Source organism: Heteronotia binoei, chromosome 18, assembly GCF_032191835.1.
Source record: "Heteronotia binoei isolate CCM8104 ecotype False Entrance Well chromosome 18, APGP_CSIRO_Hbin_v1, whole genome shotgun sequence".
In the NCBI taxonomy this organism is placed as follows: Eukaryota; Metazoa; Chordata; class Lepidosauria; order Squamata; family Gekkonidae; genus Heteronotia; species Heteronotia binoei.
The window spans coordinates 135,237-158,191 of record NC_083240.1 but is presented as its reverse complement, the minus strand read 5'-3'; the positions used below and the strand labels follow the sequence as shown (position 1 = coordinate 158,191).

Sequence of the window (22,955 nt, the reverse complement as noted above, 5' to 3'; positions counted from 1 at the left end):
CAGCCATGGATCTTCCTTGCATCCCGTCTCAGCTGCGACCTCCCCCCCCCAAGCTCTTCTGCATCATGATTCACCCCCCCCCCCCCAAGAAATAAGGCTTGAGAAAATGGCTCATCTAATTTTAGAACACAATTTTTTTTAGGTATGGTGAACAGTTCTATGCACAGCGTAAAAGGCATAGCTAGGAGTAGCTCTTGTGCCCCAAATATGGCTAATTGATTTATGTGAGACTTTGAAAACAATTGGTTATTGGACTCCTCAAAAAAATCCATTCTTCAATCACTGACCTACGTCAGTTTGGTGTAGTGGTGAAGTGAGCAGACTCTTATCTGGGAGACCCAGGTTTGATATCTCACGCCTCCACTTGCAGCTGCTAGAATGGCCCTGGGTCAGCCAGAGCTCTGGCAGAGGTTGTCCTTGAAAGGGCAGCTGCTGGGAGAGCTCTCTCGTAACAAAGCCAGTTCAGACTAAGATTACCTTCATTCTAGGGAGAGACGCTGAGGATGCTGGCTAATTATCCAGTTTGACAGGGAGGAACTTGGTTAACATTCAGACAAATTCCTTAGATACTCAGCTCTCAGGAAAGTAACAGTGAAAAAAAAATTAAAACCTCAAACTTAGAAACTTTTGAAGAGTTAAGATCAGTTAAAGCCAAATAATAAAAAAACCTTATCGCAAGGGAGCTGTAGGACTATGTGTCAGTGGATCAATGGCTTACATTAAAGTATTAAATTTGAGGGCCACTATAAGCAGCAGTTTACCTTAACAAGGGCCACTATAACCAGTTTATACACAGCGACTTATAGATCCTCCAGTGGGGAGGGACGGTGGCTCAGTGGTAGAGCATCTTCTTGGGAAGCAGAAGGTCCCAGGTTCAATCCCTGGCATCTCCAAAAAAGGGTCCAGGCAAATAGGTGTGAAAAACCTCAGCTTGAGACCCTGGAGAGCCACTGCCAGTCTGAGAAGACAATACTGACTTGGATGGACCAAAGGTCTGATTCAGTATAAGGCAGCTTCATATATTCATATATTCAGTAATGCTTTGTGCAGAGAACCTATGGATGCCAACACCTACTTACATTTTGACTTGTTTTACCCATCACTTTTGAAGGAGAACTTTCCCTCTGGCTGATATCTGAGACTGAACACACAATTGCAGCAGTGCTACAGACTACGAACAGGAAGCAGATCAATTGATCGGGCAACTGTCAATCAAGAGAGATGCTCTTCTGGCAAAACCTTGCAGAAATCAAGACTTAGAGCAGCACAGGAGGACAGAGAGCGCCTCCTAATACGGAAGGCATTCCAGCCTAGAAAGGGTTTGGTTTGGAGCACATTTGGCTCCAGCTCTTTCCAGTATAATTTGCTGACACTGGGATAGTGTCTACATGAGACCCCAGCTTGTCAACAACTTAAAAGTAGCATATAGACGTACTAGGACATTGAGAGATTCACTAGTTCAGGCTGATATATTCTGTATAAAAGACGAAGGGAAGAACCTACATTACCTAGAGGCATGTTCAGTTGTGAAGGTTGTGCAGCAGGCAGATTTGTATAGGAGGCTCCCACTACAGATCTTCCCAATGGGGAAAAAAAATTCTATACAAGGACTTTACAGTTGCCCGACCGAGAGGTCCATCTGCTGCATAATATTTCCCTGTTCCCTGCTCTGCATAGATGGCTCATGAGGACCAGCAAGGATGAGGGTGCTGGAGCACAAAGCACGTGATGTGATTCACACCTTAAGCATGCCACAGGGGTGCCCCACTGAGGAATCATTTCAATCTCCTGATTTCAAATTTGCTGTCATTCAACAGGTTAAGCCTCATCTGTATAGTAATATTCACCCCAAAAAGATACTTCTGCAACAAGAAGCCAGATTTAGCCACGTTTAATTCATTAGAACCAAAAGGTCTTAACCAGCAAAATGATGTCTTGCTTTTGGTAATCTGACACTGTCCTTTTAAGACTTGCTTGAAGCACCTGTGTGATGTTGCATCTATTTGAAGGGTGTGGGTGGGGACAATTTTCACTGAGAGCTCTTAGCCTGATGGAAGAGTGGAGCCATCGTGTCCTGAATGTTAAAGAGGCTGCAAGGCTCTGGATAAAGAAGCATTAAAAATATTTTGCACTTGAGGCATAGTCATGAGAACTTCAGTGTAAAGGCCTGTGTAAGGAAGGTTCTGCAGCATACATCTACCTTTTGCCTTTGGTTGGATATTGATGCTGCTACCGGTGTTATTTTCACATTCTTGGGTTGTTTACAGGTGCATCGCTTGATAAAGATATCTACCTTAAGAGGAAGTTTAACTACAGAAAGTCTGTTCAGAACTTACCTTTATGCACATTTGGAGAATTCATATTCATACAATTTTGAGTGTTGAACATGCTAACATTTTTCTTGGAAGCCTGGAATTTGGTGGTTTGGTATATGGTTACTATTGGTGGTTTGGTATATGGTTACTTTTGCATTTATAGACATTTGAATGTATTGGCAATAAATAGCATGAGTAACAAAGTATTCTGATTTTTTTTTTTTGCCTTATAGATGGATAATTTTCTTATACTACTTGTGTTTTGTGTATTTTTCAAGTGCATTTTTTCATGAAGTAAGGGAGATATTTGGTGTCTTCTGGCTGCTCAGTCTTTCTCCCCGTCTCTGTTTTTCTCCTTGGCACTGCTACCAAGGCAACGTTACGCGGGCACACAAGCAGACAGGCCTGTCCCAAAGCAAAGCCTGCTGCACTGAAGTGGGTGGGAGAGAACACAGCCCACTTCTCCTGCAATCCGCTGCCGACTGTGACGCTGCCCCCCCCCGACACACCACTGCTCTGCAGCTCAGGAGAAGTGGGGGTGGCTTTTCCACCCACCCCAGGGGACAGGAGATACCCAGATTCTAAGGCACATCTCAGAAAGCATAAGCAGGGAGCCTTCTCATCCAGCCACATGCCACTGAGGTCCCCAAGACCAAGGCAGCCAAACCTCCCCAGGGGCTATTCTAGGCCTGCGGGGCGGGGGGGAGAAGGCCCGCTGCCCACTGGTCCTGCCGCCACAGGTGCTCAGCAAGCCTGTTCAGAAGGTGGGCCACGTCTGACAGGCCGGTGCAGCTGTCCGGGGGGCGGGTGCTCTTTGCTCGCAGCACCGGCAGCCCCCAAGTGAGGCGGAAGGCAGCTATGTCACGCTCCGTGACGTCCGTGTGTGCAAACTGGTCAAACCTGGAGAGGAGTTAAGGAAGGGGGCCTCCAGCCATGTCAAGCTGCCTTCTTTTGAGGGTCAGATACCCCCTGCCAACTTCCTGGGAATGGCTGACAGCAGCACTCCGGGGCCCCAGACATACACACATACACACACACACACACAAAGAAGGGACCTTCTTGTCATTTGGGAGACGCTACCTGGCATTGCTCCTGGGACCCTCTGCCTACCAAGCACTGCTGGGCATTTCCCTATATGAACCATGCCCCCCCATCACTAGTAGAGTAGCCCCCGCCCCCCCCCCCCCCCCGGACCTCAGAGGAAGACCAAGCTGGAGCAGCACCTTTCCAGATGGACCTCTCCGGGCAAATGGGTGTGTCTCAGCTGTTCAATAGGCAAATATCCACCTCTACAGTGATCCTGTGGCTCTGAGGATGCAAAAAGTACTTTCCCCTTCTCAAGGGAAGCATTAAGAAAAGTGTCAGAGCAGAGTGTCATGAGCGTGCCAGTATTAAAGGATATTTGGTGCCGATGACTATTTTGACAGCCTTCTCAGCTCCATCCGTCACGCGAGAGATCTGGCTCGGCAAGTCATCAAAAGAGGCCCGGTCGGTGAAGGAGAAGAGGAGGAGGAAGCCATCCACATTCTGGGTGCAGGCCTGGGGGTGGTTGGAGGGCAACGAGGATCCCTGATGAGAAAGGTCCCCTCCCTCCCTCCCTCCCTCTTGGTGCCAACTGCCCCGCACTCACCGGCAGGATGTGATCAAACTTCTTCAGCACAGACTCCCCGCAGTCCCAGAACGTGAACTTGAAGAACAGGGGCCTGCTGCTCTCACACAGCTTGGCTGCCCAATACACGGTCGTCGTCTGGATCCCTGCAAGAGAACCACTTCACAGGGCCTGCACATATCAGGAAGCGTCACAAAGACAGGCGTCCGGCTCCCAGCACTTCAGAAGTGCTTCCGCTGGCTCCAAATGACACCAGACACAGGATACGTGAAACAGCTTTGTAGGGCAGGGGTAGCCAACAGTAGCTCTCCAGATGTTTTTTTGCCTACAACTCCCATCAGCCCCAGTCATTGGCCATGTTGGCTGGGGCTGATGGGAGTTGTAGGCAAAAACATCTTGAGAGCTACCGTTGGCCACCCCTGCTGTAGGGGAATGCTTTCTGAAATTCGCAGAACGCCTAATTGAGCAGAAGCGTCTGAGGAAGGATTCTGTGAATCCAGTGGCTTACATACCGCAGCCCAAGTAAATATGGAATTTGCCCTATCGTGACTTTTTAAAAACCCACACAATAGCGGCAGTTCCGAGGACCCAGAATTCAGGAAAGAATCTCTTTGGCCCATGTGTGCCTTCCAGCTGCCTCTTCTGCGCTGCATGGGATCTCCCTTCCTGCTGCCCTTCACTCACCCGCCTTCTCAGTGCCCTTCAGCAAAGGAAGCTCTTTGCACTCCCTCCAGAAGTTTTCCCTTGTCTCTTCTCCCAGAGACCCTCCCTCCCATTGGACAGGCTGGGGAACTGAAGCCTCACCTGTTGTCTCATGATGGGCTGAGGGGACCGGCAGACCCCCCAGGGAGGCCACCAGAGCAGACTTGCCCACCGCACTCTTCCCTGACACGAAGACCTTGTAGCTGGCAGTGGCGGCAACGGCTGGCGGTGGGAGCACCGGCCTCTCCAGCAGCCCTGGGAAGCGACAGGCGAATCGACCTTGGCCTGAGCATGCACAGGGCTTGTCCAGCGGCACGGCTGCCACCCACGCGCAGCAGCCAGCTGTGGAGGTCCCAAGGTCTGCAAGGCCAGGGCCCCCCCTCCTGCAAAGGCCGCCTCCGCATCCCCCTCCTGCTGGGGCGGTGGGGGGCAGCCTGCCTTCTCTCCCTCCTGCAAGGGCCGCCTCCGCCTCCTGCCTTCCCTCCCTCCCTTCTCTGGGGCGGTGGGGGGCACCCTGCCTTCTCTCCCTCCCTCCCTCCTGCTGGGGCGGTGGGGGGCACCCTGCCTTCTCTCCCTCCTGCAAGGGCCGCCTCCGCCTCCTGCCTTCCCTCCCTCCCTTCTCTGGGGCGGTGGGGGGCACCCTGCCTTCTCTCCCTCCCTCCTGCTGGGGCGGTGGGGGGCACCCTGCCTTCCCTCCCTCCCTCCTCCCTCCCTTCTCTGGGGCGGTGGGGGGCACCCTGCCTTCCCTCCCTCCCTCCTCCCTCCCTCCTGCTGGGGCGGTGGGGGGCACCCTGCCTTTCCTTCCTCCTGCTGGGGGCCGCCTCCTGCCTTCTCTCCCTCCCTCCCTCCCTCCTGCAAGGGCCGCCTCCGCCTCCTGCCTTCTCTCCCTCCCTCCTGCTGGGGCGGTGGGGGGCAGCCTGCCTTCCCTCCCTCCCTCCTCCCTCCCTTCTCTGGGGCGGTGGGGGGCACCCTGCCTTCCCTCCCTCCCTCCTGCTGGGGCGGTGGGGGGCAGCCCGCCTTCTCTCCCTCCCTCCCTCCTGCAAGGGCCGCCTCCGCCTCCTGCCTTCTCTCCCTGCCTCCTGCTGGGGCGGTGGGGGGCAGCCTGCCTTCTCTCCCTCCCTCCCTCCTGCAAGGGCCGCCTCCGCCTCCTGCCTTCTCTCCCTGCCTCCTGCTGGGGCGGTGGGGGGCAGCCTGCCTTCCCTCCCTCCCTCCTCCCTCCCTTCTCTGGGGCGGTGGGGGGCACCCTGCCTTCCCTCCCTCCCTCCCTCCCTCCTGCTGGGGCGGTGGGGGGCAGCCCGCCTTCTCTCCCTCCCTCCCTCCTGCAAGGGCCGCCTCCGCCTCCTGCCTTCTCTCCCTGCCTCCTGCTGGGGCGGTGGGGGGCAGCCTGCCTTCTCTCCCTCCCTCCCTCCTGCAAGGGCCGCACCCTGCCTTCCCTCCCTCCTCCCTCCCTTCTCTGGGGCGGTGGGGGGCAGCCCGCCTTCTCTCTCTCCCTCCTGCAAGGGCCGCCTCCGCCTCCTGCCTTCCCTCCCTCCCTCCTGCTGGGGCGGTGGGGGGCAGCCTGCCTTCTCTCCCTCCCTCCCTCCTGCAAGGGCCGCACCCTGCCTTCCCTCCCTCCTCCCTCCCTTCTCTGGGGCGGTGGGGGGCAGCCCGCCTTCTCTCTCTCCCTCCTGCAAGGGCCGCCTCCGCCTCCTGCCTTCCCTCCCTCCCTCCTGCTGGGGCGGTGGGGGGCAGCCTGCCTTCTCTCCCTCCCTCCCTCCTGCAAGGGCCGCACCCTGCCTTCCCTCCCTCCTCCCTCCCTTCTCTGGGGCGGTGGGGGGCAGCCCGCCTTCTCTCTCTCCCTCCTGCAAGGGCCGCCTCCGCCTCCTGCCCTCCCTCCCTCCCTCCTGCTGGGGCGGTGGGGGGCAGCCTGCCTTCCCTCCCTCCCTCCTCCCTCCCTTCTCTGGGGCGGTGGGGGGCAGCCTGCCTTCCCTCCCTCCCTCCCTCCTGCTGGGGCGGTGGGGGGCAGCCTGCCTTCCCTCCCTCCCTCCTCCCTCCCTTCTCTGGGGCGGTGGGGGGCACCCTGCCTTCCCTCCCTCCCTCCCTCCCTCCTGCTGGGGCGGTGGGGGGCAGCCCGCCTTCCCTCCCTCCCTCCTCCCTCCCTTCTCTGGGGCGGTGGGGGGCACCCTGCCTTCCCTCCCTCCCTCCCTCCCTCCTGCTGGGGCGGTGGGGGGCAGCCTGCCTTCCCTCCCTCCCTCCTCCCTCCCTTCTCTGGGGCGGTGGGGGGCACCCTGCCTTCCCTCCCTCCCTCCCTCCCTCCTGCTGGGGCGGTGGGGGGCAGCCTGCCTTCCCTCCCTCCCTCCTCCCTCCCTTCTCTGGGGCGGTGGGGGGCACCCTGCCTTCCCTCCCTCCCTCCCTCCCTCCTGCTGGGGCGGTGGGGGGCAGCCTGCCTTCCCTCCCTCCCTCCTCCCTCCCTTCTCTGGGGCGGTGGGGGGCAGCCCGCCTTCCCTCCCTCCCTCCTGCTGGGGCGGTGGGGGGCAGCCTGCCTTCCCTCCCTCCCTCCTCCCTCCCTTCTCTGGGGCGGTGGGGGGCACCCTGCCTTCCCTCCCTCCCTCCCTCCCTCCTGCTGGGGCGGTGGGGGGCAGCCTGCCTTCCCTCCCTCCCTCCTCCCTCCCTTCTCTGGGGCGGTGGGGGGCAGCCCGCCTTCCCTCCCTCCCTCCTGCTGGGGCGGTGGGGGGCAGCCTGCCTTCCCTCCCTCCCTCCTCCCTCCCTTCTCTGGGGCGGTGGGGGGCAGCCCGCCTTCTCTCCCTCCCTCCCTCCCTCCTGCAAGGGCCGCCTCCGCCTCCTGCCCTCCCTCCCTCCCTCCTGCTGGGGCGGTGGGGGGCAGCCTGCCTTCCCTCCCTCCCTCCTCCCTCCCTTCTCTGGGGCGGTGGGGGGCAGCCTGCCTTCCCTCCCTCCCTCCTGCAAGGGCCGCCTCCGCCTCCTGCCTTCTCTCCCTACCTCCTGCTGGGGCGGTGGGGGGCAGCCTGCCTTCTCTCCCTCCCTCCCTCCTGCAAGGGCCGCACCCTGCCTTCCCTCCCTCCCTCCTCCCTCCCTTCTCTGGGGCGGTGGGGGGCAGCCTGCCTTCTCTCCCTCCCTCCCTCCTGCAAGGGCCGCACCCTGCCTTCCCTCCCTCCCTCCTCCCTCCCTTCTCTGGGGCGGTGGGGGGCAGCCCGCCTTCTCTCTCTCCCTCCTGCAAGGGCCGCCTCCGCCTCCCGCCTCCTCCCCCTCACCAAAGGCTCTGCGCTTCTGCCGCCGCTGCAGGACAGTCGCAAAGTAGCGCTCGGCCTCTGGGCTCTTGTGCCAGTCCAGCACCACCACGGATCCGGGGGGCACGAGCATGGCGGGGCGAAGGGAGGCCGATCTCCCTCCCGGCCAGTCATGCGCACAAGCGCAGGAGAGCAGATGGCATCCCGGGAGATCTCCAGCCCCCGCCTGGAGGTTGGCAACACAATCCGCGCCGGACACGCTCCCCCCACCCTCACGCGCCCCGCGGCCCCTCGCCTCACGCACTTCCGCCCCGCCGCGCTCCGGCGTCGTGGCGTCATCCAGGCGCGCCCAGTAGCGCAGGCGCAAACAGGGCCCAGGCTGTATGGGCGCCCTGCCTGTGTCGTAGCGGGGAGGGGGCGACTCCGCAGCACCCACGGGACCCCCCCACGTGGAAGGCCCACCGGCGCAGCCTTCTCTCCTCTCCCGCAGCAGGGAGCCCGGGGGGGGCGAGGAACTGGGGCCCAGCCTGCACTTCTCTACATGCAGCCAGCCGGGTGACCTTGGGCCACTCACACTTCTCTCCAAGCTTTCGTAGCCGCCGCCGCCGCCTCGGTCTGGCTTGCAGAAGGTTGCCGCAAGAGTCAGAACTTAAGGCTGCCGGACTGTCTTCGGATCTCCGGCCTACTCCACGCACAAAGGGGGAAGGGGGCACAAGAGGCGTCCGCATTCTCAAGGCTGAGGAGGAGTCCTTCTTTGCCACAATGCGTGTGAGGGCCCGCGACAAGCCCAGGCTCACCCCCAGCGCACAAAGAACGTTTCTGCCTGGCTATTTGAGGCAGCGCAGCTCAACACACCGCTGGCCCCACTATGAGTTAATAACGCCCAGGTTTGCGTTTAACCCCCCTCCCCACCACACACACACACCACCCCGTTTCTAGAATAAGGAACCAGACCAGAGGGCAGCTGAGCAAGCTTAGTTTAAAACTGCAACACAACCCGATTTTGTAACATGGTGAGCAATGCCCCTGCATCACATTACTCACAGTGGGAAGGGTGTGAGCACCCCCTCCCGCCCTTCCCGCACAGCAGATCTCACCCCAAAGTCTCTCCTCCCTGGAAGTCCTGAGAGCAGTTGGATGCTTTTAAGTGGCATGGCTTTGGCAAGAGGCTGCCCTCTCCCCATGGTAAGGCCACTGTCTCTTGCAGCTGCTAGCCCCTGTACCCACAGGCTGTGGCCAAGCTACCGGCCCAGAACAGCCACGGCTAATTCCTGTGGCTTCTTGCCCGTGGGCCCGCAGCCTCCTTCAAAGAACGCCAGAGAATCCATGTTGGCCCATCCAGCCCAACAACCTCAGAAGCCCTCCCATTGTGGCCATCAAGAGCACAGAGTGCTCCAGCTATCCCTTGTGGCTCATAGCCACTAATGGACCTCTGCTCCGTAGGTTTAGCCAAGCCCCTCTTTGCAGACCTTGCAGTGGGTCCCACAGGAGTGGACACAAGTTCTCGTTTTGCAAGAAAGGGAGAAAAATACATTCTCTATCTTCTCTAGTGCATGCATAATCTTGTAGACCATTATTGTGTCACCCCTCAGTCATCATTTCTCCAAGCTAAAAAGCCCCAAGCGCATCACTTTCTCTTCATAGGGAAGGTGTTCCACCCCCTTGATCATTTTACTAGACCTTTTCTGCACCTTTCCCAATGCTAGAATATCTGTTTGGAGGAGCACTGACCAGAATTGTACACAGAGTGTTCCAAATGAGGCTACAGGGGCATTATGATACCCAGCTTGCTGGGGGTAAAGCGTAGATGACTGGGGAAGGCAATGGCAAACCACCCTGTAAAAAGACTGCCCTGAAAACGTTGTGAAAGCAGCACCACCCCAGAGTCGGAAACGACTGGTGCTTGTGCAGGTGACTACCTTGGCCTTTATGATAGTGGCCAATTGGTTTTCTGACCCCTTCCTAATAATCCCCTGGAAAGCATTTGCCTTTTTAAAAACTGCAGCCCCAGATTGGTTGACCTCTCCTCCTAACCCCACAGCTCCACTGGAGGAGGGCCAGGCCTCTAGGGACTTCAGGGGAGGGGGGGAGACGACACCCAAGTGTGTTCTGGGTATTCAGGGAATGGCTCATTCCCCAGCCAGCAAGGCCTGCAAGGGAAATGGGGGGAGGAGCCATCTGGGGCTGCTCCCCTCCCCCCTCATGAGGCAGGCCAGCTGCCCAGGGGAACCGTCTCCTCTCAGGCCCTGCACCTGACTGTTGGGGCATTGCCACTACCCACAGATGCCAGCCTGCTTTGGGCAGTGCCTTGAAGAGGCTCCCCAGCTGATCTGCCCAGGCCTCCTACAGAATCTTTCTCTTGCTTGCCAGGGGAGGCCAGGGAGCCAGGCTTTGGGGAGCTGGACGCAGCCCCTGGAAACTCCAGAGGGAGGGGAAGCGTGGCTGCTACAGTGCCAGCTGGCTGTTACCACCACCAGGCCCCTTGCTTGCCCAGCCAGCTCTCTTTCACCCCTCCTCCACCCCCCAACAGTTATTCTCCCTGCTGGAAAAAGTGATGGTGCTCTTGTCTGCCAAGCCCCTGCTGTGATCCATCCAATCCCTTCCCTCTTCTCCCCCGCCCAGCAGAATCAGTCTCTTCTTCAGTCCGGCTGTGAAGAGGAGGGAAGCACCTGTGCCATTTGCTTAGAATCTTTTATTGATGGGAGCAGCCCCAAATTCACATCCTGCTTGACAGAGTGCTAACGGGGGGTGGGGTGGGGGGTGTCACTGTGTCAGCAGAAGCGGTGGGGGCGGTGGGGGGAAGAAGAGACCACTCCTGGCTGCATTATCTCTTTGCTCGCACGAAGTACAAGGCATTGGTTTTGGGATAGTACTTGACGTTCTGCTTCTTGTCCATGAGGCCGCCAAAAATGATCAGCTCCCCCCGGCCTTGCACCACTGTGTGCAGGCTGGTCTCTGGCGGCCCCACCACCGAGCTGCTGTGGAAGACCTTCCACTGGACGCGCCCCTTCCCCTTGGTCTCCTTGACGTCCAGCACATACATCTGCATGGGCTTGCAGTTCAAGCTCTGGTACAAGGGCTTGCCGACGTTCAGCGACTGCGGCGGGTGGTGGCCCAGGCGGCGAGCGATGGGGGGCAAGGCATGCCCGTCCCCTTGGGCAGAAGAGCTGGGGCGAGGGGGGGCCGCTGCCTCCACGGGCGACCCTGGTGAGGCCAGGGAAGAGGAGGGGGGGCTCAGCACTGCCAGAGCAGGTGGTGGCGGCTTTGAAGAAAGGGCTTTGACTGCCTCCAGGCTTCGCCGCAGTGCACCTGGGGAGACCGCGCCTGCCAAGGAGAAGCTGGCCGCATGAGGCGGGGTGTGAACACCATTGGTCTGTTCCGGTGGGTTCCTGGCGCCGCCAACCGTCCTGCTCTCCGCGCCCTCCAGCTGAGAAAGAAGGGAAGGTGCTTTCGGTTCCCAGTTCAGGTCTACAGCTGCCAACCTCAGGTCTTTCTGATCAGGCAGGGAGCCCCGTCTCGGTGCCGAGGAAATGCCAGCCTTGAGGTCATACCCTTCGGTGGCGGCAGCGGCAGGTGTGGTGGGAGATGCCACTTGGACTGGGCTCTCCAAAGAGGCTCCAGGAGATAAGCCCTCGCTGCCATTCAGCAACACAGGGGAACTGTCCTCTTGGGCAGGCGAGAGGCTCCCTTCCCGGGAACCCGAAGGGGTCTGCCGATGGACCCGAGGCCTCAGGGTTCCCCAGCGGCCGTTCACGCAGGGTGCCTCATCTGTGGTCCGGACGGGAGACTGGGAACGACGATATTCCCGGGTCTCAGGAGCCAGAGCGGGTGGGGTGGCGCTGATGGGAGAGGGGCGGGAGTTCAAGCTGGGACTCAGAGGGGCTCTCCCGCTGGGGGCCTGGCTGAAGACCACCACACACTGGCCCACCTGGAAGAGAACAGACGCCAGCACAGAGATCAGAACAGCCTGCTTGGGACGCTGTGCCATTTCCGGAAGCCTCCCTCTGGCCCTGCTGCTCCTCTGCTTACTGCTGCCCTACGGGCTGGGCTGGGCTGGGGGTCCCCCTCCTGAACTGCCCTTGGAAGCAGAGTGGCCCCCAGATGCGTAACAGATGGCCACAGGGCTGCCGGCCACTGGCTGTGGAATGGGGGGGGCACCCACACCCACCCTCTCTCAGCTATGAGGACTCTGCATCAAGACCTTCCTCTTAAAATGAGCCCCCCCCCCAGCTCGCAAGCCTGAGGGAGACTGAGCGAGAAGCCCCCCTTCTCTTACCCGGCAAGCCGGATGGCACCAGAGCTCCGGGGCCCCTTGGTCTTCATTCTCCACTCTCAGCGGCTGCCACGTCCACGGCTCGGAGCTCATGTGCAGCAGCCAGGCATCTTTGAACAGCTGCAGAAGCACCAGAGGTTAGTGGCGGGGGGGGGAGCGGGGGCAGTGGCCTCTAGCTGCTTGTCACGTGCAGAGACACACAAGGAGCCATCAGGCAAGGCCTTGCTTCATCCATCTCTGCCACCCCCCTCACCCCCCCCCCCAGTTGTTGCGGTGTCCCTCATGGGCAGGCTGCTTTCATGGAGAAGACAGTGCTCTGGCCCCAGGGAACCCCCACAAAGCCTGTGTTGATAACGCACTTATTTCATGAGCCCGCAGAAGTGTCAGACAGGCCTCTGGGAAGGAGATGCAGCAGCAGCAGCAGCAGCCACCCAGCAATCAGTGCTTCTGTTACCAAGGCCACCCCCCCCCCCCCAGCTGCCCAGAGAGGTGTGAGGGAAGGCAAAGCTGGGAGGCTGCCGAGGGAGGGAGAGCTCCACCCGCCCACTCGGAGTGAGGCAAAGCGAGCAAGATTCCCCCCCCCCACACCAAACCAAGATCGTCATCAAAGCTTCCCAAGAACCAAAAGTGAAGCACAGTAGAAAGCACGGGGGGGGGGGGGGAGTCTGCCCAGAGTGAGGAAAGGAATAATAATAATAATAATAATAAATTTATTCTTGTATCCCGCCCTCCCCCGCCAAAGGCAGGCTCAGGGCGGCTCACAGACATGGAACAACCATGATTCCAATAAAATACAATCAATACAATAAGACAAATTAAAATACAATTAAATTACAGTTATAAATTAGGTTAAAATTAAATAAAACTGGTGTTATGTGTTAATAATTAAGGTGCTACAATTCACAGTCATATATAAGATGGCTAGAAGTCAATTTAGCCGGGTTCTATCTTGAAAGCGAGCTGAAAGAGGGTGGTTTTGCACGCCCTGAGAAACTGATTCAGGTCCCGCAGGGCTCGCACCACCTCTGGGAGTTGATTCCACCATCGGGGGGCCATTGCTGAGAAGGCTTGCTCCCTCGTTATTTTTAATCTAGCTTCTCTTGGTCCAGGGATTTTTAAAAGGTTTTGGGAACTAGATCTCAGTGCTCTCTGGGGAACATATAGGGAGAGGCGGTCCCTAAGGTAGGCAGATCCTCGGCCATAAAGGGCTTTAAAGGTAATAACCAGCACCTTATAGCGAACACGATACACAACCGACAGCCAGTGCAGCTCCTGCAGCCCAGGCTGCACGTGTTCCCACCGAGGTAGTCCCACTAATAGCCTGGCCGCCGCGTTCTGCACTAACTGCAGTTTCCGCGTTCGATGTAAGGGCAGCCCCATGTAGAGGGCATTACAGTAGTCTAGCCTCGAGGTGACCGTTGCGTGGATCACAGTTGCCAGGTCACTACATTCCAAGAAGGGAGCCAACTGCCTTGCCCTCCTAAGGTGGAAAAAGGCAGATTTAGCAGTGGCAGCTATCTGGGCTTCCATTGACAAGGAAGACTCCAGTAGTACTCCCAAGCTCTTGACCCTGCGCACTGGTATCAGTGGCGCACCGTCAAAGGCCGGTAGGGAGATCTCCCCTCCTGGCCCGCCGCGACCTATGCAAAGGACCTCAGTCTTCGCTGGATTCAGCTTCAGCCCACTCAGCTTGAGCCAGCCAGCCACAGCTTGTAGCGCCCGGTCCAGATTTATAGGGACATCGCCAGTCCGGCCGTCCATCAATAGATAGAGCTGGGTGTCATCAGCGTACTGATGACAACCGAGCCCATACCTCCGGGCAATCTGGGCAAGGGGGCGCATATAGATGTTAAACAACATCGGGGAGAGAACTGCCCTCTGAGGCACCCCACAATGAAGTAGGTGTCTCTGAGACAGCTCCCCTCCAATTGCCACCCTTTGTCCCTGACCCTCAAGGAAGGAGGAGAGCCACTGTAAGGCTAGCCCCTGAATTCCCGCGTCGGCGAGACGGCGGGTCAGCAACCAATGATCGACCATATCGAACGCAGCCGATAGATCTAGCAGCAGCAGTACTGCCGAGCCGCCTCGATCCAGTTGTTGCCGGAGGTCATCCATGAGGGCGACCAAGACTGTCTCTGTCCCATGGCCCGGGCGGAAGCCGGACTGGCATGGGTCTAGGGTGGAAGCGTCATCCAGAAAGTCCTGTAACTGCAGCGCCACAGCCCTCTCAATAATTTTGCCCAAAAAGGGCAAATTTGAGACCGGTCGGTAATGTGCCAATTCGGCCGGGTCTGATGTAGCCTTTTTCAGGAGAGGGCGGACCACTGCCTCTTTCAGGGGTGTTGGAAAAGAGCCCTCTGAAAGAGATCTATTTATGATGTCCCGTATAGGACATCTTAGCTCCTCCTGGCAAGCCTTAATTAGCCAGGAGGGGCATGGGTCCAGATTGCAAGTTGTGGGTCGTGCAGTGCCAAGGATTCTGTCGACTTCCTCCAAGCTGAGCGGGTCAAAGCAGTCCAGGGTCAAATCAGAAGACACGCATTGGGTCTCGAGTTCACTTACTGTATCTAAATTGGCAGGGCAGTCGCGGCGGAGCGACTGGACCTTGTCTGCAAAAAAATTCGCAAAAGCCTCGCAGCCTATCTCCAATTCCTTAACGTTTGAATTGCCCTGTGGCAACGTAGTGAAATTCCGAATTATCCTAAATAATTGAGCCGGGCGCGAATTTGCAGACGCAATCTTAGCCGCAAAGTATGTTTTCTTTGCGGTCTTGATTGCCATCTCATAGGACTTCATAAACTTCCTATAAGATGTTCTAGTCGCTTCGTCGCAGGTACGCCGCCATTGCCTCTCTAGCCGTCTGAGACCTTGTTTCAGCTGGCGTAACTCCGGGGTATACCACGGGGCCAGCCGAGGTCGTAGACGGTGTCGAGGTGCGATCTCTTCTATGGCCGTAGAGAGCCGGCTATTCCAGGTCTCAACCAGGCCATTGAGGGAATCGCCAGAGGGCCAGGGATCCCGCAGTGCCATTTGGAACCGTTCCGGGTCCATCCGGCTCCGCGGGCGAGCCATAATAAGCTCATCGCCTAAACAGGTTTGGGGTGGCATGTCTACACGGGCCCTGAGGGCGAGGTGGTCCGACCATGGCACCGCCTCCGCGGTTATATCGCCCACTGTAACCCCGGCCGCAAAGATCAGGTCCAACGTGTGCCCGGCCTGGTGAGTGGGGGTTGTAACAAATTGAGAGAGTCCTAGCGTCGCCATGGAAGACACTAGGTCCATCGCCTGACTGGAGGACGAAGAAGGGCTGCACGGGAGACCAGCCAAGCAGAAAGGCAAGAGCCATGGCAGAGAGAGGGACAGGGCAGAATGCCGGGCTGTAGGCCACATCCCAACCCCCCCCCTCCGCCCTGACTGGTCTAATGAAAGTGCCGAGGCCAGGGCCTCTGAGGAGCAGGAAGGCAGGAGAGACCCCAGCCCGAGCAGCCACCAAGCCCCAGCCAGGTGTGTGGGCACCTGGCAGACAGCTCCGACCCCCCGCCCTGAGGCTGGGACAGGTATCTTCAGCCAGAGACTGGGCATGCTCCCATTCATCTACTCACCGCATTGGGACCCCCGCAGCCCCCCAGGACCAGAATGGTTTCATCATCTATGACAATCTGGAAGAAAGGAAGCAGCAATGGCTGAAGCAGCTGGAGGGAGGGAGGGAGGGAGGGAGGGAGGGAGGGAGGGAGGGAGGGAGGAAGGAAGGAAGGAAGGAAGGAAGGAAGGAAGGAAGGAAGGAAGGAAGGAAGGAAGGAAGGAAGGAAGGAAGGAAGGAAGGAAGGAAGGAAGGAAGGAAGGAAGGAAGGAAGGAAGGAAGGAAGGAAGGAAGGAAGGAAGGAAGGAAGGAGCAGAGAGTGCCAGACCAGGGCAAGTCCTTCCAGGTCATCCACATGGACTGCGCCTGGCAATGACCTGCCCACCCGAAGCGGGGGCTGCATCTTTCCGGTCTAGAAGGGCCTTCTCCTCTCCCCACCAAACACCTCTGGGACAGAATCAGGCCCCAGGGAGGCTGCTCCTGCGTGAGCCTAGGAGCAGACTCCGCCTTGAGGGGCACATTGCCTTGGCCCCCACCCTCTGAGCTGGACCCCAGAAGCTGCTGCTGCGGCAGGCTCAGGAGGGGAGGGGAGGGAGGCTGTGCCCAGGTAGCTCTTTCTCTGGCTCCTTTCAGCCTTCCTTTGGGGCGGGGGCTTATGGGGGGGCAGATGCCTCAGCTAGAGTCAGCCCCCCCAATGCCCCTATCCATCAGGGTCCTCTCTCCAGCCAGGCTGGCAGCTGCCCATCCCTCCCTGGGTGCCAGGGACCAAGACTGCTGCCCGGCTCCTGGAGGAGGAGACCTTACCTGGGACTGGCCTCCGCGGGGGTGAGGGCTGGGGCCAGAGACGTCTGGCTTGGCCCAGGCCCACTGCTCCAGATCCAGCACCCAGACCTCATTGCTCCTGGGAGGAAAGAGCAGCTGCTCACGCCACCGGCAACAGGCCACAGCCTCCCCCAGTTCCCCACCGTCCTTCCCAGGAGCCAGGTGCACAGCGGCCCCTCTGCCCGCTTCCGCATGGGGGGGGGGGAGGGACTCATTTCAGCGGACCCTGCAAAGCAGCCTGTTGCTTGTGTGGCGGGTGGCAGAAAGGCTCCCAGAGGGTCTATGGTCTATAGGGGGCTGCCCTGGCTGCACGTATGTGGGGGTGGGGGTGGGGGGTGGAGCAGAGACAGACTTACATTTGCCGAGACCCAAGAGAACCTCCAAAGACAATCATTTTGTCCTTTATTACACAGGAGGAGTGCCCAGCCATAGGAGGGGGGCCATGGGTTGTCACAACACAGTTCCACCTGCGGGGGGGGGGGGGGGATCAAAAGCAGGATCACAGAACGTTCCTCTCAACGACACTCTGCTTCCTGCCAGTTGAGAGCAACCCCTGAGAGAGAGAGGGGGCTTCCCGCCCTCCTTCCGCAGCTCTTACCAGTTCTTGGAGGGCGAGTAGGTGTGGATTTCATCAAAGAACCGTTCTGGCTGGTGCAGGGGATAAGGGCTGGGCCGTGTCCAGCCCCCAAAGAGCACCAGCAAGTCCTTGTACACCACCAGGGTGGCCCCAGCCTTGGGCGACGGGTAGGAGCCTGCAGGGGGAGGGAGGGAGAGGGGGGTCGAGGCCAGCCTGGGAGCCCCAGAGGGCCAGGACCCCCCCCCAGAGAGATGGGCCCACCTGCCGGTCGGGCAGGGCTAAAGGGGTGGGAGGAAGGGAGGGGTGGGAGGAAGGGAGCCAGCAGAGGCATTCGGTTGCGGAAACGGGGAGTGCTTGTGGGGGGGAACCTCCCTCTCCACGCAAGGGAGCTGCAGCCACTCCAGGTCATGTCAGCCTCCACACAAGTGCAGCAGGCCCAGCCAAGGGACAAAGGGGCATCCTGGAACAGCCCCTGTGGGGACGGGGGCCAAGAGAAAAAAGCAAGGATGCCACCCCTGGAGGCAGCAGGGGGACGCGGAGCCCCACCTGCCAGCTTTGAGGGAAGAGAGGCTGTGGATCTCGGGGTGCACTGAAAGCGCCCTCCCCAGCCTGGCCCTGCGGAGAAGGTGATGTGGCCCCTGCTGCGGGGTACGAAGGCATGGGGGCTCCTTCAGGAGGCTGGCAGAGTGGGAGGGGCCACACACCCCACTCCTCCCCCCACCGCCATGAGGGACAAGATCCTGTGCTGCTTCTTGGGAGCAGGGGGAAATGTCAGCTCCCCCCCCCGCCCCCGCCGAGTAGCCAACACCAGCACTGTGCCTGTAAAACTACCGGGTCAGACTGTTCGGACAGAGGTCCCTAAAGGGAAGTCTCGCAAGGCTATCTGGGGAGGGGCCCTGCGCCAGAGCAAGTGGAGAGAGGATCTTCTCAGCAGAGTGACAGCGTGTGAAGCCAAAAAAGGAAAAGCCACCAGCCAGGGGCCCCGAGTAGCACAGGACTGCCTCCCTCCCGAGGGCTGCGAGGCACTGTGGTGGCGAGGGGGGGGGCATGCACTGCAGCCCCTTCCCTCCCCAGCCCAGACCTTCCAGAACCCCTTTCCCCTTCTCCCAAGAGAGAGCGAGCGGTGGGCTCCTGCCCTTGCAGGGTTGCTGGGGGTTAGGCCTGCGTCCTCCGCTCCAGTTTGGCTGTGGCAGAGAGGGACTGGGGGGTAGGAAAAGGAAGGGGAAATCTTTGCGGAGCCTTCTGCCATGCCAGTCTTGGAGCCAGCTTCAGAATGACCCAGAATCCTCCTGCAGAACAGGAAAATGTGACCTTGCGGCAGAGAGCCAGTTTGGTGTAGTGGTTAAATGTGAGGACTCTTATCTGAGAGAACCGGGTTTGATTCCCCACTCCTCCCCTTGCAGCCGCTGGAATGGCCTTGGGTCAGCCATAGCTCTGGCAGAGGTTGTCCTTGAAAGGGCAGCTGCTGTGAGAGCCCTCTCAGCCCCACCCACCTTACAGGGTGTCTGTTGTGGGGGCAGAAGACATAGGAGATTGCAAGCCACTCTGAGTCGCTGATTCAGGGAGAAGGGCGGGGTATAAATCTGCAGTCTTCTTCTTGAAAGGGCAGCTTCTGGGAGAGCTCTCTCAGCCCCACCCCACTCTGGCAAGGTGACTGTTGTGGGGGGAGAAGACACAGGAGATTGTAAGCCGCTCTGAGTCTCTGATTCAGAGAGAAGAGCGGGGTATAAATCTGCAATCTTCTTCTTCCCCAGTGGTCGCCTGCGGCTGGTGTTTCCTGCCCGGCAAGAGTTGGACTTTGGCTGGCTTGAAGGCCCCAGTGTGGGAGGGAGGAAAATGCGAGTGCTGGGCCCTCTACTGAGGACCCAGAGCTGCTGCAGGGTCACCTTTTCCTCTGTTCTCCAGGAGGATTCTGGGTCATTCCAAAGACTGGCATGGCAGAAAGCTCCACAAAGATTTCCCCTTCCTTTTCCTACCCCCCCCCCCCCCAGACCCTCTCCCTCGCCAGCAGTCCCTTCCTGCCACGACAGCCTGCCCTGTCTGGCTTGACTCAGTGGGCACAGATCCAACTGCAGGCATGGGGGTGGCACAGTCTGCCCTGGCATCCACAGGGCTGGCAGAGCAGCAGGAGAGGGGGGTGGACGGAGGCCTGGAAGTCCCCAGCCCCAGCCACATCCTGCTGCTCACGCTGCCTTGACTTGCCCAAGCTTAGCCACTGGGCTCAAAAGGTGCACTACTTTCCCCACAGCGATGGCAGCTACTGGCATGGGATTGCTCTTTGCGGCCTCTGCCCCCCTCTCCCCCCTTCCGGCAACATGGTGGCCACCTAACAGCCATGCTGATGCTGTGAACTGGTCACGAGAGGGAGGGTGGGAAGGGAAGAGCCAGTGTTTAGCGCTTGTGGCCCTTTCTGGCCCACCCAGGGCAATGCCCATTGCCACTGGCATCAGGCAGCCATTTTTCTCCAGGCCAGTTTGGCCAGGAATCCCGGAGGGGTCGTTTTTTGCCATCTGCTGGGCGTGGAGGTATTTGTGAGTGTCCTGCCTTGTGCAGGGGGCTGGAGGCCTCTTCCAGCTCTTACAATTCTATGAGTGGCTCTTTCCCTTGCGACTCGTGCCTAGGGCATGGAAGGCCCACAGGCTGCTGGGAGTGCCTTCAGGGAAAGCGTCTGGTCTGGCTGTGCACGCCATAACCACCATACCAGCCAAGGGTGTAGAGCTGCACACAGCCTCAGTGTATCTCAGGCTTCCAGTACTGACCCTCAGTTTCGGCAGAAGCCCACTGAACTCCCTCTGGGCCTTTCCTGAGCCCTGACTTGGAGGATTTGAGGATTCTGAGCACACATGCTCTTCCTCCTTTCAGGTGCTGACAGCAACCAGCCCAGGCCAGCCTGACCACCAACCCTGCGCAACACCTGCACCAGCAATGCCCACAGTGACTCCCAGAAATCGGGGCTCATTGTCTGCCAAGAGAGGCAGCGAGCATTCCCAGAACGACCCACCCCAGCTGGCCCACCGTGGAAGGCCGTCCTGAGTCCTCCCCCAGCTCGCTGCCTGCCTGCCAGAGATCCCCTGCCTCTGGCTGGTGGAAGGGTGTCTGCCTGGATAGCCCCCTTCCAACGATGGGCAGCCTGCAAGAGAAAGGGCAACAGCCCTACTCTCCTTGCCCCTAGTCACGGCTGCGGCTGAGGGGAGTTGTAGGCAAAAAACATCTGGAGAGCCACTGTTCCCCACCCCTGCCCTAGTGCCTAGTCCTCCTGGGCTTTGTAAATGGACAAGCTCTGGGCTCACAGCAACAAAACTGCCCCTCCCTCCCGGATGATAGCTGGAGGGCAGCAGCTCTTCCTTGCTGGGCTCCCACCAGCTCACTGCTGACTTTGGCCCGCATTCCATTGGCAGGACCTGCACTGCCTCCAGTCTTGTGGGGCCACCAAAGCGAGACCCCCCCCTCACCTGATGCCAGCGGGCGGATCCATTCCTTGCTGTTCAGGTCCAGCCTCCACAGGTCATTGAAGGCTGCGTTGCAGCTGCTCTGTGTGCAGCCCCCAAACACATACATGGACTGATTGGCGTCATAGTAGCACGCACCTGGAGGGGGCAGACAGAGAGACAGGCCTGCCTGTTAGCACCCTGCAGGGGCTGAGACAAAAGCCACTTCTGCAGGTGGCTTCCTGGCAGGCCAAAACCCAGCTCAAGAGAAATGCCTGGCTCCCAAGCCCAGCGGACCCCAGGCCACACCCAGCTGCCTTGCATGGGAGTGACTGGCCCTTCAGAACATAAGGCCGTGTAGGCAGCTGCAGGAGAAAGTCTATGGCTTCCCTGACGTCGGACAGCATGCTCCGTGAAACCACCCCATGCACCCATCTCTCCAGGGTCAGCAAGCCAAGCACCACACCTCACGCTACTATGGGGGGGGGGGCGCTGAGAGGCACTGCAGAGCCTCCTCCCCCCAAGAGCAAGCCAGGTCTCCACAGCTCTCAGGGTCTTCAAGAGCAGCCAGCAGGCCCGGCACCCTTCCCCTGCTGCCTGGAAATGGGGCAGGCAAGGGGGCTGGCAACAGCTCGAGACAAAGACCCACAATCCGCTCCCCCCCGAAGACCCCCGCAGAGGCTATTGACTCTGAGCACTCCGCCTACTGGTCACTTACTGTGTGAAAAGCGCTGGGTGATGGGGGTGCCAGGGTAGGGATATGTGCGGCTCTCCCACTGAATATTGCCTTCTTGGATTGCCTTGATGAAGCCGTGGAAACACTGGTGGGCCACCCCTGGTGAAGACAAGACAAAGCTGTCAGGGCCACCCACCACAGAGCTCTGCAGGCAGGCGAGGGATGCTACTGCACGGTCCCTGAGGCTTCAAGCAGCCCCTTCTCCCGGGGGTGGGAGGGCAAGCCAGCTTTGCAGCACCATGTGCCATCTCTGTTGCCACCCGAGGCCACCTTCAGGGGAGTCCGCCTCTCCTCCTCTGACCGCTACAGGACCCAGGAGGCCTTTCTCATCATCTCCCACTTGACCTCCTTTGAAACAGGAGCTGCTGCTGCTGGGGACTGAACTGGGGCCCTTCTGCACGCCAAGCAGCTGCCCTGGCACTGAGCCAGGAAGGTGTTCGAGGGGCTGCTGCCTCCACCCTGTGCTCCCGGGGGAGGGTCTTCTGGAGCTGCCTTTGAGCAAACCAGGCTGCCCACGGCTCTCCTGACATGTCTCTCTGTGTAGCCTGAAGGCAGCTCGGGAATCCCACACCACTGGGAAGGGGGGGGCTGCCCTGCCTGGCCCAGCTGGACAAGTTGGGAACGGGAGTGCCTGCTTGGGCTGCCCTCAGGGTTAGCGTCCCGCCAACTGCCAGTACCTTTGATCAGCCGATACCACTGCTTGCAGACGAGTGCAGCGGTTTTGTGCTCCTGATAGGGTGAGAGGAAGGACAAGATATATTCCAGCACCTCTTCCGGCAGTTCCAGCATGGACCTGTCCTGCCGGCTCCCGACCTCCTGCTCCATGCTGCCTTCCCTGCCCACGGCTTCCTCTGGGTCCACGGCCATGAAGCTGTCCTCTTCGCTCTCGGAGGAGGTGGCCATAGCATCCCACTTCGCAGCTGGGAGGGGAAAAGCCATCCATCACATGTGCCTCACAACACCCGGCTGCTGTGACTCTGCCCCCCCCCAAATAACAGTGCTTGAGGGAAGAGCCCCCTCCCCGCCCCAGGATCATGCCCTTGGCAGCCTCCCAAGGGACCTCTCCCCCCATCTGTACTGTCGTAACTCTCTCTTGGGGAGGGGTGAGCAGAAAGGCAGCTGGACATGTCCAAGACCTGACAGACTCTGCTCTCTGGGCTCAAAGAGCTGCTCCTCCCTCCCCTTCAAGCCCTGCACCCATGCTGCAGACACCCACGGCTCTGGCCCGCCTCCCATGCGCAGGAAGTGCTGATGGTCTCCGGAACAGAGACCAGCAGCAGCCGCCACACCTCCCCTGCCTCCCGCGATGGCTCCTGCCAGGCACAGCCACAAGGAGGGAGGGACAGGGAGCAGGCCACTCACCCACATCAGGACTGCCAGCAGTGTGCCCAGCTTCTCTGGCCGGGAGGGGCTCTGGAGCAGGCGGGCAAGGGACCTGAAAGCTCCTCTTGCCCAGTGCTGCAGATGAGGCTGCCCTCTGCCCTCTCGTGCCCCATAATCCCCACCAAAAACAGAGCCACCTGAGCAGCTCTATGGCAGCCAGCCAGCCAGGGGGTGGTTCATGCCTGCTGCAGCTGCTGGCTGACCAAACCCACTCTCCACAGTCCTCCTGGCTCATGGGGTTGCATCGAGGGGAGAAGACACCCTCCCCTGAGCCCCAGCAGAGAAGGCTGGCCTCCAAGCCCCGCC

At 59.4% G+C, this 22,955-nt stretch overlaps 2 protein-coding genes across 2 annotated transcripts; both read right to left on the bottom strand.

Moving 5' to 3' along the window:
• Window positions 1-2,998: 2,998 nt before the first annotated feature.
• Window positions 2,999-9,178, bottom strand: CPLANE2 (ciliogenesis and planar polarity effector complex subunit 2). Its single transcript, XM_060259573.1, has 6 exons — window positions 9,107-9,178; window positions 7,875-8,469; window positions 4,729-4,968; window positions 3,946-4,070; window positions 3,724-3,854; window positions 2,999-3,221 (listed from the first exon to the last, which is right to left on the bottom strand). Exons 1-6 carry the CDS (start codon window positions 9,176-9,178, stop codon window positions 2,999-3,001), a joined length of 1,386 nt encoding a protein of 461 aa, XP_060115556.1.
• Window positions 9,179-10,525: 1,347 nt separating this feature from the next.
• On the bottom strand, window positions 10,526-22,183 carry FBXO42 (F-box protein 42). Its single transcript, XM_060259237.1, has 9 exons — window positions 21,944-22,183; window positions 21,249-21,365; window positions 20,555-20,689; window positions 17,124-17,277; window positions 16,882-16,992; window positions 16,508-16,604; window positions 15,726-15,782; window positions 12,127-12,243; window positions 10,526-11,778 (listed from the first exon to the last, which is right to left on the bottom strand). Exons 1-9 carry the CDS (start codon window positions 22,167-22,169, stop codon window positions 10,675-10,677), a joined length of 2,118 nt encoding a protein of 705 aa, XP_060115220.1. The 5' UTR covers window positions 22,170-22,183; the 3' UTR covers window positions 10,526-10,674.
• Window positions 22,184-22,955: the final 772 nt, after the last annotated feature.